The sequence below is a fragment of the Drosophila melanogaster genome, chromosome X (genome assembly GCF_000001215.4).
Source record: "Drosophila melanogaster chromosome X".
NCBI classification, from domain to species: domain Eukaryota; kingdom Metazoa; phylum Arthropoda; class Insecta; order Diptera; family Drosophilidae; genus Drosophila; species Drosophila melanogaster.
In genome coordinates, this window is record NC_004354.4 from 1,418,232 (window position 1) to 1,433,424 (window position 15,193).

Genomic DNA, 15,193 nt, shown 5'->3' on the forward strand with positions numbered 1-15,193 from the left:
AGGCGGTGGGGCAAGGATAAGTTGGCAGAATAAAGTGCCGCCGTGCAACTATCACTGCGGCATCTGATCCCCAAACACTTTTTGGCCCAAAGTTTCGGCCAACAAAAAGCCGGAAAATAAAAGCCATTTCCGAGCGGCAATTTCATGAATTCTCTCAACTGCCTTGGCAATGCCGTAAAGAAAATGGTGTGCCCATAAGCCCCACGATCCAATTCCCAGTTTATACTACTCGTATAGATATATATGTAAGTAGTGTGTTTGCAAACTTGAGTAACTTGGCCTCGTGTGTGTGGTACGCAAGACTTGAAGTGTCATGGTTCGACATGCAGATACCCTCTGCGGTTAAAAAAGAGCACTATAAAACTAGCGGACAGAGCTAGCAGCTAGGAGTTTTCCATCGATATGACCTGACCAATAAAGACCGTCCTCTCCTGCTGCAGGTGGATGGGTTAATGCACTGGCGGCAGAACAGGAATGTGAAATGTATGTATAGCCCTGGCAGGCATTTTGCTTACAACTGCAAATGCTGGCGAAGAGTTGTATGTTGCAAAGTGGGACGCTCCCAGCCATGGTCAGCTATAAAAATTCCTATCTCATTACATTTAAAGTGAAATACAATTCGGCTAATGCAATTGGCACACAAACAAGACGCAGGACCAGTACCTGGGCGCTGAAAAAGGGGAGTGGAGTCGTGTTTGCCCACTCACGTAACTAAAGCCTTTCATTTTGATTAACGTGCGCTCGTCCTCACGGCGGCGAAATGAGTTTACGAGCGCCAAAGAAACTGGAAACGGCTAACTGGGAAGGTGGGTCCGAATCCAACTCGGACTCCGAGTTGTGCTCAGCCACAAAACTGCCGACTTGTGCACATCTTCGGACCCACTCACACTCACTCACTCACTCAGCCGCAACGTCGACAACGTGAAAATCATGAAAATTAATTGGCAATCTGGGCCCCGATCCATTCCCTCCATTTTCCTGCTCCTGCTGAGCTTGGCACAAATTAATGTGCCGCCATTTTGAATATTGCAGTGGAGGCTCCGGCTCCGTCTGGTTCCCCGCCAACTGCTCCATTCTGCGGAGCGTTGTATGCAAATGTTTGCTCGGCAACTCCGACAGAACTCCGAAAGTCCAATAGAAGTCGGTCAGGCGGAAGCACCTCGTGATTCACTTCATTCCGCCAGTGCCGACTCGGAGCTCTGCTAATTTCATTTGGCAGTGCAATCCGGTGGTTTCTATTTGAGTTTCTGATTGATTCGAACTCATTTGTTTGAGTTGGGCCGCGGTCCTGACTGCAAGCCCTGGGCAATGGGAGCAGGTAGCTCTGATTCTGCAAGAGCCTCGGATTCTTAGCAGGAGAATGAGTACGGCATTACTTCATCTTTCGATTTACTACATTAGGTAGAAAGGTAGACAAGGTAGGAAGGTAGTCGGTCATGACTCCTCAATTATAGAAGTTGGATCCAGCGCAGCCGCTTATGCCATGGATTATGGGGAGCACAATTAATTGTCCACTGGCACTAATTTCCACCTGCGGACCGCAATCTTAGCTGAAGTTGAGCTTGCAGCTGGAGACATTGAGTATGAAGTATTGGAATTCAATCGGAGGCCGTAAAATCGTTTTGCGTATAGCACGTATCTGGCAGATACATTACTGCCAGTTGCCTCCGTAAAAAGATTCAAAGTTGATTCCTTCGCCATTTTATGCACACATATTTCGTAATTTTATGGCAGCTGCTGCTTGTGTCCGTGGACCAGTCTAAACTCGGAGGATGAGGTGGAGGAAGAGGCGGAGGAATATATGGAGGATGAGGCGGATGATGAGGCTGAGCCTGGCTGTGGAGAGGTGCCATCGCCAGGGGTGGGCGTTGGTTCCGTTGGCCATTTTCGTGCTGTGACTGCTGCAATTTTCGTTTGGCGCATTTGCGAAATTAAAAAGCTTCTTGCATCATTCTGGGCTCCTCCTCCGTCATCGCAGTCGTCGTCGCTCGCCAGCAATCCTCCCCAGCCCAGCGTTCCCGGTCGTAGTCATCAAGTGATTTGTTGGTCGCTTGCCAAGTGCAGCTGGTGACACTCGCATCCCACGGCCACATGTTCTGCCGGGCAGATGATGGTCGGGGGCGAGGAACGGCGGACCATGACTTTGAATCGGTTCTTTAATGAGCTCCTCCAATGAGCTGGACATTAATTGGTATGATGACAATTTTGTATTGGCTGTGAGTAATTTTGCGGAATGATGGAGAACCAAACCAAATGTCGAGAAAAACCTTTCTTCTTGAAAACCCTCTTCTCTTTTGTAGCTGAACTTGATTTTAACGTATTCAGATTTATACGTACTTTATTCACGCTCCTTATTTATGAGCCCACTAAATGCCATTTTGTTAACCGGTTGCAAAGTCCTGCAAAGTTATGTTCAGTCATTTATTCATGACTCTCGCACATAAGAGCCGCCACCAATGCCAAAACGCTTTATTGATTGGCTTGGGCGCTAATTGGGCGTGGCAAAGTTGAGATTGACTCGGAAAATGCATTTTGCAGCGTATTAAATGGCAATTAAACTTCTTGCGGCCAAAGTATAGTGTATGTCTGGCACAGGATGCCAAAATATATTTTACGTAAATTGTTTAATGCTTTTCAAAAGTAAGTGTCCCTTAATATTTTTTTTGGTTAGGGGAGGGGGTATGGGAACATGCATAGAATTTTCAATTTCCTATCTGCCACTGGGAATGATGAAATGTTGATCACGACAGGAGCCCGCCTTGCTCCTCATCTTTCCTTGGCCCCCAGCCCTTTTCCACCAGTTTCCCGAGACCTCGGCATGTGAGTGGTGTGCTGGTGAGCTTGGATCCAATTTGTCGCCTTGCCTGGGAAAATTGCGAAAAATCGTTGACAAATTGCATTTGAGACGCCCTCTTCCCCTCGCTGACTTTTTACCTTTTCGTGTCCGCATTAGCGCTTCCCCCTCTCCACTTGCCCCAAGCCCCTCGATTTCCCTTGCTATCGCCGAACGTTCGCTCAATACAAATTCATTTCGATTCAATCTGGCATCACCTCAGACTCAAAAAGGCGTTTCAAATGCTTTTTATTGCCCTCTTGGCTAACGCTTTCTTGCCGACTTTGTATACCTGTGGGTGTGTGTGTGTGTGTGTGTGTGTGTGTGGGCGTGGCAGATAAGACTCGGAAGTGGCACGGTTGTCCATTGTGTGCGAGGCGATATGATGGAACCTCCTCTACCTTCTCCTCCTCCTACTCCTAGAGAACTAAGTAGTCAGCCATGAAATTGGAAATCCATAATGGTCGAGCTGAACTGAACACGAGCTCATGAAAGGACCACAAATGTGCATATGCCTTTGATGCACCCTTTGTCGACTTGTGAACTATTGTGCACTTTATGCGGATGTGCAGAGGACTTCGGATTTTATGGGTTTGGAGGACGGATTGCGGATTGTGGATTGCGGAGCTGTAACTCGATGGGAGTGGTTCACTTCCAACTGCTTCGATGTTATGCAAATATTTGATTAAAAGCTGCAATTATTGGGAAAGCCAGTGGTATCATGCTGGAAATTGATTTAGCTTATGCGTTTCCTCTCAGCAAACATTGGAAATATTTGCCGGGTAAACAGGAGATTGAAATCGAATAAAATCAATTAGAACGTATTTTTTGCAGTGGAAATAATTACATTATTCTTGTACTCATACACTGCCTATCAATTCAAAAGCGATTAAAAAAGAAATATTTGATTCCTTTCACCAAATTGGTTGTTCAAATAGAGTGGCGTGAATGTTGATTGCGTGTTTGCCATATATAATTAAATGCTTATGTTTCAAGTGGCATTCAATCCGCCGTCAGCATCGCAAACGCGTCCTTTGCCGATGAATCGCCCTCATTATTGACTTTTTGATGGTATTAAAGGATAAGCCTGGCAGCTCAAGCGCCATATGAGAGCTCCAGTTGCCATGTCGCTCGTTGGAATATGCTGGCAATTATGCAATTAGTCACAAACAATTAGAATCGTGGAAGGCAGGGAGGCGGTTCCTTCGGGGCGTGGCACCCACAGGTGCAGCTAGCTCAATTTCCACAGCACAATTAAACACGAGTTGCGAATGCTAATTTAATTAAACAGGAAGGGGCTGTGAATTGGTTCCAAACTTGACAGACCTCAGCATATCAATTATATAGCTACTAAAGTAGTTATGCTATATGCTGATCATAGCTGTTTGCTGTGTGCACAAGAACCTCAAACATGCACGCCTCATTCTGTGCGAGTTGAACTCGAATAATGGAAATTGCATGTCAGGCCCCGAGGGTATCTGGGTATCTGGCGGATAAACTATTTTTAGCCGTCTTTAGTAAACTTGAAATCCGAGGGATGCGCGGGTCGCGCTTATTCCCGCCTGTCATACGCAAAAATCCTCCATTCGTGCAAATCGCGGACGAACGCAAATTTATTTTTAGCTGCTTGCGGAAAATGCTGCAATTGCAGCGGGAAATATTTTTCGTTGCAACAACACACACACACATACACACCCGCGAACTCATGTGCAGTCATTGTGACAGGCGCAAGTCTATGTCAGAAATGTTGCCTTTTTTCGACTGGCGGCTCCGCTTCTATTTTTCACTCCCTCCGCTGGCAGTAAAATCGAAGAAATATAAACAAACTGAGGTGACCCAGGCAGCTACCAGTAGTGGGGAGGGACTGGGGGATACGGTAGCCGTGACATCTGGCAGGAGATAAAGTACGATATGAAGTGAAGGGAAGGGATTGTCCACCCCATGCCATTCCACTACTGCTCCACTCCTCTGGGCGACAAGCGATAGGATCGAGAGAGCAAGGGAGGCAGGTGGCGTAGGGAAATTCTGCCCGGCGAGAATGAGTCCTACAATCGGATTGCAATGCGAACTGTGAGCTTCTCGTAGTTTCCCATTCGGCAGCACTCGAATACCTCGCATTGCATTGCAGGGAGTTGTATAGTTCTGCAATCGATTGACCTTACACTAGCGCAGGATAATCAACCCAGGGTATGCGGAAAAACCCTTCAGATATCCCACAATGAAGGCTTCCACATAAGAAGCTCTTGACTCTTGCAAGGGTATGTAGCTGTCCTCCTCGTTTCGCTGGCTTTTCTGACAGGAGCAGTACAAAATCTCGCCCAGCGGGAAGCCGGGGTGCGCTATGAATGACCCTGGGGCGCAGCGGGTGGAAGGTAGGATTCAAAAAATGAAAGCTCGGCAGAAGAAGAGACGTCTCACCCGACCCACGCGTGCGGTGATAATAGAATTTCATTTTCGGGCAGATGTCAGGATACAGCCCACAAGGGCTGCCACGCTGCCCCCGCCGAATGCTGCAACCGCACGTGGCAGGAAAACATTCATGAGCAATTTATGCAGGGCTATAAAATGCTAAAAGAGTTCACTCGCCGCCCCACCCCTTCGTACCCTAGATCTCGTTTCCTTCCGTTCGGTGTGGTGTGTATTGGACGAATCGATAAAGTGACATAAATTATGCGAACCTCGCTCGCACATCCTCGGACGTCCCTCCTCCGCTAGCCCATTGTGGGGTTTTGTCAGCCAGTGCAATGGTCGTATTTCTATGCCACACCAGCCATCGGAAAATTGGTTAGTTCTGGCCACCTTACCAGCAGTTTCACGAATTTGCGCATTTGTATTTCATATTTGGGCAGAAGATACTCCGTCTCCTGCCCATTTGTCCTGACTGGCCGTTTGGCTGGGTCCCCACACACGCCTGGCGGCTGCCTATAAACATTGATTAGCCATTAGGGGGAACAACACTTCAAAATATATTGCGCATTCGTCATGTATGCCAGGAGTGGGGACAGCAGAAGAGGCACGACGGCAGGAGCGAACATCGTTGGACATGACTCAGCAGTGGAAGCGATAGTGGCTCATTATAAATATGAGGAGCACAAGATTAGCGGGAGTGAGGACAGGGACCATACATAATACGCATGTGACGCATGTCCCAATCACATGACGCAATGCTCCGCGGACGCTCTTTGCCGCCCAAGTGAATGGTCGAGAAGTGACCAGGCTATGAATTAAGCAAATTTATGTTGGCCGACTGCTAGGTGATCGCTTTGTTGACCTCATTTAAAGGGATACTGCCTTAAAGCGCCCACTTCCCACTTTGTCTGGGCCCCGTTCCAATTAATTACGGCTCTTATCAGGATACACATATCGCTGGCTGCGCAAAAACATCAACAGCGTGTCCGGTGTGGGATGTGGGCATGTGAAATGTTGGATGTTCGATGGTCGATGTCCTTGTCCGTGTCCGTGTCTTTGTGCCTCGGCTCATCAAGCTCGCTTATCGGTACGGGGCAATCAGGCGCAGCATTGTTCTCGCTGCCTCACTGCCCTCCCATTGGCACTCCTGCCCTGACCTGGTCTGCATCCTCGAGCTGTCACAACAAAGGATTCGCTGCGATCCGAGGAGCCGGCTATTTGATGTGGCTCGTTTACTTAACTTTCGAATCGCTTTAATTGTTATTGGCTCTCCTTGCCAGTTTTCCACTTTTGGCCCAACCGTGGGATATCCCGGTCCTAACTATTCGCCCACTTGGTTGGCTGTCCTTCAGCCGCAGTTCAACGCCATCCGAGCCCTGCTCCTGATCCTGCTCCTGCTTCTGCTTTTGGTCCACTTCTGCTGCCGCTTGAAGATTCATCATAATCTCGAGGCTGTTCTTCCTTGCCGTCCACTTCACTCAATACGCAATTAATGGGCGCAAGTGTTTAATTTCTTTTTAATGTGTTTATTATTCATTTCCAAACATTTAGCCCCTTTTCGTCAGCCGCCCCTCCAACAGTTGCACTTTCTGCCACCCTCTTTCCGAATCTGAACCAGAGTCTGGAGTCTGGAGGGTGGATGGTGGAGGGCAAATAGTGGCGGAGGGACTGCGGGTTCGGGAAGGCCGGAGAAGAAGCGCACTCATTTGGCTATGCAAACTTTTTCAACGCGCTTTTCTGGCTTCAAGAGCCTGGCAACAACGAACGAGCGAACAACGTCAAGTGGCTTTTTAGCTACATCAGAATCAACACAGCTCCTCCTCACCCTCCTCCTCCGGCGCCCAGCCCGCCCCTCTACATGCAGAGTGGCTTTTAGATGGGGGCGCAGAATTATGCAACTATACTATGCTGCAAACTAGAGGGAAGCGCGAGGGGAGCTCAGCGAAAGCCACCGAGGCGAGGCGAGGAGCCTATCAGTAATCATCCATAGCATACGGAAGCGGCGTCACATACATAGGTGTCGCCAGGATATCTGTGGGATGGATGAGGTGCCGCCTCCGGGGCTCCGGAGGACGTGCCACCATGGAGGCCCGTAGGTCCCAGGTCTCCGGACACAGGAAACAGGTGTCTGTCTGTCTGTCTGACACGGCTCTGCATTCGATTACCTGGCTGTCGGGCGCTCGATCGCACCGAATGCACTTTGCAATGAGTTAAAATCGAAATAAAAAACAAAACCACTGGGCCTGCGGCTCTGTGATGGGTCGCCAGATCATGCGGTTCGGGATTATAAGCATGATAAATGCTGGCGTCCTCGTGTATCGTCAATGTTTCGGCACCCCTCCCTAAGCAGCGGAAATTGGTCACGTCCTTGATTTACCTAACTGATGTGTATGAGGTGTATGTGCATGTGTTGTAGAGCTCGAGCCCTGTGCCATTTGTACTTCAGCCAAGGCGAGTGAGTGGCTGGCTGAACTAAGCCAAAAATTAAATATAAATAAATAAATAGGCACCGAGTCTGGCCCTGGCAGTGAGAAGACTCACTCAAAGATATCAACGCACAAATAATAAATGAGCACTGGCGAGGAGCGAGGGGCGATGGTCGAGGCTAAGTTGGAGGTTCTGACCTGAACTCGGATTAGGATTCGCCTTCGGACTTGGATTCGGATTTTCATTCGTATTCACAGTCGGTTTCTGTTTCTGTAGCGTTTCCGCCGCTGTCTTTCGCCTCCGTCTGAGTGGCTTCATTCGCTCGATGATTGCTCAAGAGAGCAGGACAACTAGTGTTGGGAGGAGGGTCCATTCGCCTACATCCTTGCCATATATACACACATATACACACTAGGAGTACACACATATACATATATGCTGGCGTCGCATATCCTGGGCGCTTCCTCATTATTTTTGTGCAATCGCTGTAGGCGCTTTGACTGCCGTCTGCTCCTTTCTGGTCTGCCTACGCTTTATTCTTTGCTTTCCCTTTTGTTTGCCCACACAATGTCTCGATCCTGCCTGAATCTGGCTTTATATATATACATATATGATGTATGTATAGTGCGAGTGGGCGTGTGCGGGCTGGGTGAAAAAGTGTTAAGACTTTGCATTTTGTGCCTCGAGTTTACTTTTTTCAGCCGCTTTTGTTGCTGTTACCAGCCATTTGTGCAAATTGCTGCAGTGAGCGGTGAAAGGCGGCAGGCGAAAGGGTAATATTGTTATATTTTTCTGGCTTAGGCTCAAGCCAAAGCTTCCTCCGCATCATCCGCTTCCTCCTCCGTCTCCTTCTTGTGGGCTGATGATCCGAAACCATCTGCCATTCAATGATATTCCATGCCGCGGAAAGTGCTTCATTTGCATCCTACGGCGGAGGCATAAAAATGAAAGTTAAGCACTCATTAAGGCATCGTTTGAATAAGTTATTCACGACAACGACGCCAGGGTCTTCGGGGGTTCATTAAATTTCCAAGGGGCTTAGGGATAATTTACAATCTGTCAGATCTGCGAGGCATCTAGACGTGGCAGGTGAATGGAACGTAGGGACCCTCTCGGAGCTCCTTAAACCTGTCACGTAGGGCTTAAAGTCTGGGCTTCAAGGTGCCCCAAAGGTAATTTGATTCATTTTGCCGCACACACCTGGTCCTGCCCCTCGAGCTCTTTATACCACACTGCATCCGCATAAACACAAATTTGCCCACACATACGAACAGCTAGGGGAAAACTATTGAAAATTCGGAAAAGTGGTTGGAGCATGAAAATGATGGAAGGGCAGGCCCATTCGTTTGGGCTTTTACTTGCTCATACCTACGTTGAAAGTCGGACTGCTGACTTAATTTGTTGACTAAATGACATAATATCAAAAGTCCAGAGCAGTCCAGTTCAACGTGGCGTATGCGTAATGGATCCCACCCGTTTTCAAACCAACCCACCACCGGCAGCTCATTTATCAAAACGGCGAATTGCCAACCATTCACAGACGCTGTGCATAATTACACACAACTAATGTGTGAGTGATTAATGGCCCCTAGGCAAACGGACCAGCCACTCATCGTTTATTCACCCAGCGAATGCACTGTCATGTGCGTAGTGCAAGGCTACAGTCGAAGAGCTAACTATATAACTAGCTAACTAACTAATTAACTAACTAACTAACTAACTAACTAACGTGCCACATCCTTACTGATCTTCTTTATCCCTTTGTTTCCTTGCAGGATTCCTCTCCTGGGACGTTTCCGATTGTCACGTCGACTTGGAAGAGGAGCTCAATACAATTACACAGCATGCACCTGAGGGCGAGGAGGCTCGTCACGGTAAGTCCATGTTGACTAAGTCATCTGCAAAATAGCTCCAATTAGCGAATCCAATCGTGGCACGCGGAGATCATCGGATCGCATCAGGCAACAATGGCAAATGTGGTAAATTAGAAAACTTATTCCAGTGAATTATTAGGACAATTGTCTCCGGAAAATAGTCAAAGGGCAACGAGGGGAGTTTGGTGGCCAGGGGGCATGGGCCCGGATAAACAACAATTGAATTCACAAAGCTGAAAGCTCGACGTTTTCATGCTTTGTTGTTTTGGCTTTTGTGATGAAGCCGGCCCAAAAGCAGCTGCCAAACAAGAGGCTGTATTTTCATTTGTCCAAGTGCAACAGCAGCAGCTTCATCGTCGTCCTCACCCTCATCCTCATCGCCATCACCATCACCATCACCATCACCATCATCATCGTCATCATCATCGACAGGAGCAACAATAAGCTGGCTGACGGGTCTGTTGTCTTTGCGGATTAGGCTAAAACGATGTTGAAGCTCACTCAAGTGGCTGCCACTGCATCAACCAAGTCCCGCTTCCGCGCTCTTCGCGGATCTATTTGCCCCCTTTGTTGACTCGCACTGGAGATGATTGGGATTTTCTTCCTTCCACCCCCTTTAGTTCTCAAAAGCCGTCCTATTTGATCAAAATCCCGCAGTATGAGAACTCACAGATTGCGGCAATGCTTTCGCCCAAGCATTAAACAGTGACCTTCTCTACCTTGAAGTTTTTTGTGCTGTGCAGCAACTTGAAAACTTGTTAGCGTTCTAAAACTATGAAAGTAGTATAAACGTAATATTTCCTTATCTTTAGGTGTCCAATATGTTATTATAGTTTTCGAAAAGCAAATACAAATTCCTTGGATTTCTCGAGCCCAGCTTTGAATGCCAGCATGAAAGAACTCACCTTGGAGGACATTATTCTTCAGCGACAATGAAACGAAAGTACGTTTAAAAGGACTGGGACTTGGCAGTGATAAGGCGCGTTCTTCTTCTTAGCATGCCTCTCGTTCGATGGCTATGCTGAGGCGTTGTCCTTGAAGGACATGCTAAGTGCAACACCTGCGCTGAATGCCCTCCATTTAGCCATTGTCCGGATGGGGAAAAGTTGGCAACGACAGCGGGCCCTCCATTTTGCATTTGCTCTCGCAATCGCATTTTGTTTGCGTTCCCTCCTCGAAACTACTCAAACAAAATTCTGAAGTGGCGCCGCCACAGAGCGGTCCAGAGCCCAATAATGATGGTGCAACAACAGCCATAAGCATAACCAGAGTGCCGCCACGGCAGCCGGCAGAGCTGGAGTCGAATGGTGGCCGGTGCACTTGAGTCGCGATTGAGAATACAGAATGCACAGAATGCTCTCGCTTCGCTTGGCGCATTGTACTCGCACAAGATCCCCATTGGCGCGCTGGATGAAAAGAAATCCAGGCAAAGGGCCGATGGTGTCCAAATTGTCCACCTTCCTGCGTGGCTGCCTTCGAACGACAGTTACTTCATCCCCACCACCACTCGGTCACAAGCACCTAGTTTATGTACCCCACCCAACTCCTGGCTTCTTGACGTGCATGTCCAAAGATGGCCAAAGGTGCCGACACTGACTGACCCTCAGTCCCACCAGCAACGCTCCCCTAACGTTAAAAGTTAGGTAACTTTTAAAGTGCAGCCTATCAGGAAAACACTCCCTCGAGTTCCAGAAAGGATGACACCAACTTGGGTGGGAAAAGTTGACGAATCGCCGCTCTTTTTTTTTGGTCACCTTTTTGGAGTACGACCAAGGCCTGCTCTTCATTCATAGTCATACTCGTACTCGTACTTGGCCAAACACGCTCTGCGGATTATCTGGGGATTTAGACACATTCTTATCGTGCCTAAGCCAAAACCCACATAAGCAATCAAAGGACGGGCTGATGAGATGAGGGGCCGTGCCACAATAGGACACCCAAGCCGTATCCCGGCCGACCCGAGCAGCAGACCCAGCCCAACCTAAAAAGCCATACAAATTTTTGAGATAAAACGCATGCAAAATTGATAGAAAGATAGAGTCCGTCCGTGCCGAGGATGTACGAGTGCAAGGAGCCACTGCTACTGCGAAGGAAAGTGAGTGGGAGTCACGTACACAGGCGTGTCCACAAGGCCGTATTGACAATGGGCAATGGGTAATGGGCATGTGTGTGCTGAGGCCCTGGTTTTTGTTGTTGTGTGGCTGGCTCATGCATAATTCAGCCTGAGGGGAACGAGAGGGTCTATATAGGGGCTTGATGGGGGGCAGACTGCCGGACTGACTAACTGACTAACTGACACGGCCATTCGAAAATTCTTTTCTCCTCCGATTTACATACGGAGTGGAACAGCGAGGGAAGAGGATGGATGGGCGTTTGTGGCAAGTGGTCTGGTCCAGCCGCAGTGATAAGCAAATTAACCACTGTGATGTGAGATGCAGCGAGGAGTGGCCGCCGTAGATAAAGAAGTGCCCGCTCCCTTACCGGCTTCCGCCTTTCGGAATGCGGGGAACATGTTGACAGGACATCAATTAATATCAGCGAGGAGGAAGCAGCTGACGTCCGTCATTTGAGGAGGCTCCTCGTGCCGCATCCTTTTTTACACATCGCTTGACGTTTACAACATGTTATTGGCTTTGTTCAACAGGAGCTGCCATTTTGCTGCTCCGTCCGAAGCGCAGGTCCACCTACATTAACGTAACCAGAGTAGATTCCAGCACATTACGTGGCCTGATTAATGATGCCAGCAATGCCGATAGCTCTGGCCGATGGTTGATACCGACACATGAATGCCCCGAGCCACCATTCCATTCCTCCGCTCTCTAGAAGTGCAGCCGAAACCGCTAATTAAACTATCATCACCATAATTCCCAGGGATTAGTGCAGTGGACATTCATAAATATGGCCGCGCTGCCGGGTCGGGATAAGCGCAGCCAGTTAAGATGCTTTCCCACTACGAGGAGGGGAGCTTAATGCAAGGGGTGGGGCCAGGACGAGTATGTACATAATTTATCAGTTGGGCGAGGCACGCCATCCACTGACCATATGTGAGCCACAGAACTGCCAAGTGGGGATACATTATTAATGTGCTTTTGGAGGAAACCATTTGGGCATGTTTCTCCCATTTAAAACTGGGTACTAAGATATATGAATACAAATTGTAAACTGGAAGGCCGAATAACCAAACAGTCTCTCTCCGGACTGCACGAATTCAGTTAAATCCCAATGGGTGTCCTTATTATTTAATTTCTAAGAGTTCTCCGCGTCTTTTTCGTGGGCGTCCGAAAGAGGAGGCCGCTAAGGTCATTGGAAACTTTTTTTTAACACGTGCGCATTGTTTTGACAGTAAACTTTTCCAACTGCTGTGGGTTATAAAGTGGGTGTAACTGGGCGGTGGGTCAGAGGAAGGGCTGACCGGCGCCTGTAACTGTAATTACTTTGGAGCCAAACAAAAAGGCGAAAAAAAAAGCAACGAAATCATGAAACACAAAAAGTTTCCGCCTGCTGTTGTTATGCAAATTTTTTTCCCATTTTTCCCTTTGTTTCGCAAAAAGTTCGTTACTCTGGCCACGGACTAGTGCCAAAAGCCGGTTGCAGCTATTAACGGTTAATCTGGTGCCATGCTGATACTTTGGCTCGAGGTGCGGATAGCATCCTGCCCAGCTATTCCCACCGCAGTCTCAAAACCCTATTGCGTTGCTCCCTCCATCGCCACTGGGTACTGACTGACCACTTACTGCAACTTTGTATCTGTATCCTGCTCAGATTAAGCGCCTCTTAAAGTGGACCACCCCCTGCCTGACAACAAACCGATCTCCGCCGCCGATGTCCAACTTTCAAGTGCCCACCATCTATATTTGAACTAAAAGTTCTTCCTGAGGAGTATTCTACTGCAGACAGATAGATGGCACAAAAAGAACACCACCAAGATCTGCTTTCCCAGGGCGCGGCATCCGCACCGTAGGTACAAATTAGTAATTCCTTCGATTATGTCCTGGGCATGGGACAGCAGCGAGCAGCAGAGGTGGAGACAGAGGTGGACCTGAGTTCGCAATATTGCGTATACGCACGGTATGCCTAGTCACTACGTTAAATCTAAGCCGTAGGAGGGCTCACAAAGTCAGGTTGGGTGGCGGGGACAATAATTTATGTGGAGAGCAAGGGGATACACACGCCACGAGGCCAACAGCTGGTCGAAGCCATACAAGCCAACCGACTGCCATCCACCGATGCTCTTGTCTTGTATTTTTTACGCGTACGTGGCCACGTTTGACCGCTGCTGCGGATGGTGGTGGTGCTCCCAACCATCCACTTATCCGCTCACGTCCACCCTGCAGTTGGCTTGTCAACGACTATTTGGTGCGGAAAGTGCGTAAATTATTTACGCATATATGTGTATATGCGTTTATATGTCGGACGAAGGCGGCCAAAAACCTCATCACAGCCCTCATCTGCGCCGTCATCATCATCGTCATTACCGTGGTGCGCTAAGGGTGGTGGCCAAGGTCGCCGGCAAGGTCGCTCCGACGTGCACGGAGGGCTTAATTAAAGCATTAAAATTAAAGATTCATTAAATAATTTCTAGCCGTGGCAACTGCGCCACGGGGGACGCTGCTCTGGAAGCAGTCGAGACAATAAAGCTTGACAATTCAAACCCACTTGATGCGCCGTGCGTGCTCGAGTCCATGTCCGTGCCTGCCAGCCCGGGCATCGCTTTCATCTCTGACAGCACCTCTGACCGTTCGGCTATCCGTTCATTGGGGGCATGGGGGTAGTGCAGCATGCTCCACCCAAAAGACTGCGGGCGGAGTTAGTGCCCTGCCAGAAGGAGATCAGCTCAGAAAAAGGGTTGAAGCAATGTCATAGCTCCATTCCCGCAACAGAATGTGGGGTTGAGGCAAATATGAGAAGATATTCAAATCAAAATCGACGAAAATGACGGAACAACTTTTTTCACGACCCTCTTTTCAGGCGAACGGCTCATCCAGTATGCCAGCGAGAATCTGGTCACGGAGGTGCTCATCCACCCGCAGTACAATACGCTGATCCAGTGCATGCGAAACCTGCTTAGCAGTTTCACCCGCCACCGGCACATCATCCACGCCGGTTACACCTTCAGTGGAAATGGTTCCTGGATATTGCAGGTCGATATTGCTTGTGCCCCCTTTTCTGACAAGTGGTGCTCATACCCATCTATTTGCAGGACGGAACCTTCTCGGTGGCGGACTTCTCTGAGGCCTTCCAAGAGCACGACGTACAAAGGGTGATTCGGGCCTATGCCGACACCATCACCATGAACATTCACTGCGCGGACGCGGGTCTATGGCACACATTGCCCGAGAAGGCCTTTGCCCGCCAGTGCCGGATACGGATAAATCCCGTGGACGTCCTGGACACGAGCAGCGAGTGCATCAACGGATTCATTGGTAAGACTGTGCACACTATTTCCGATGCAGCATTTATCAAGGTCGTTCTTCTGCAGATTACCTCGCGCCCATGGTGATGCCAACCTCGCTGAGGGAGCTGCTTGAGACCTCGGACGTGGTGGGCAACATTCGCTTTACCCATCCAACGTTATATGTCTTCCCCGGCGGCCAGGGTGATGCGGCGCTTTTCGGGATCAACGGCTTTAACATGCTTGGTGGGTATAGCA

The 15,193-nt window shown here is 48.8% G+C and overlaps 1 protein-coding gene across 3 annotated transcripts in view; it reads left to right on the forward strand.

Annotated features, from left to right (window-relative positions):
- The window catches only part of futsch, a 44,618-nt gene that overhangs the window by 9,163 nt on the left and 20,262 nt on the right, over positions 1-15,193 (forward strand). For all 3 annotated transcript variants that reach the window (NM_001258532.1, NM_001169161.3, NM_001103394.3), the window contains 4 exons: positions 9,445-9,543; positions 14,512-14,684; positions 14,744-14,966; positions 15,023-15,181. In NM_001258532.1, coding sequence (NP_001245461.1) covers positions 9,445-9,543; positions 14,512-14,684; positions 14,744-14,966; positions 15,023-15,181 — 654 coding nt within the window. The remainder of the gene's footprint in view (positions 1-9,444; positions 9,544-14,511; positions 14,685-14,743; positions 14,967-15,022; positions 15,182-15,193) is intronic.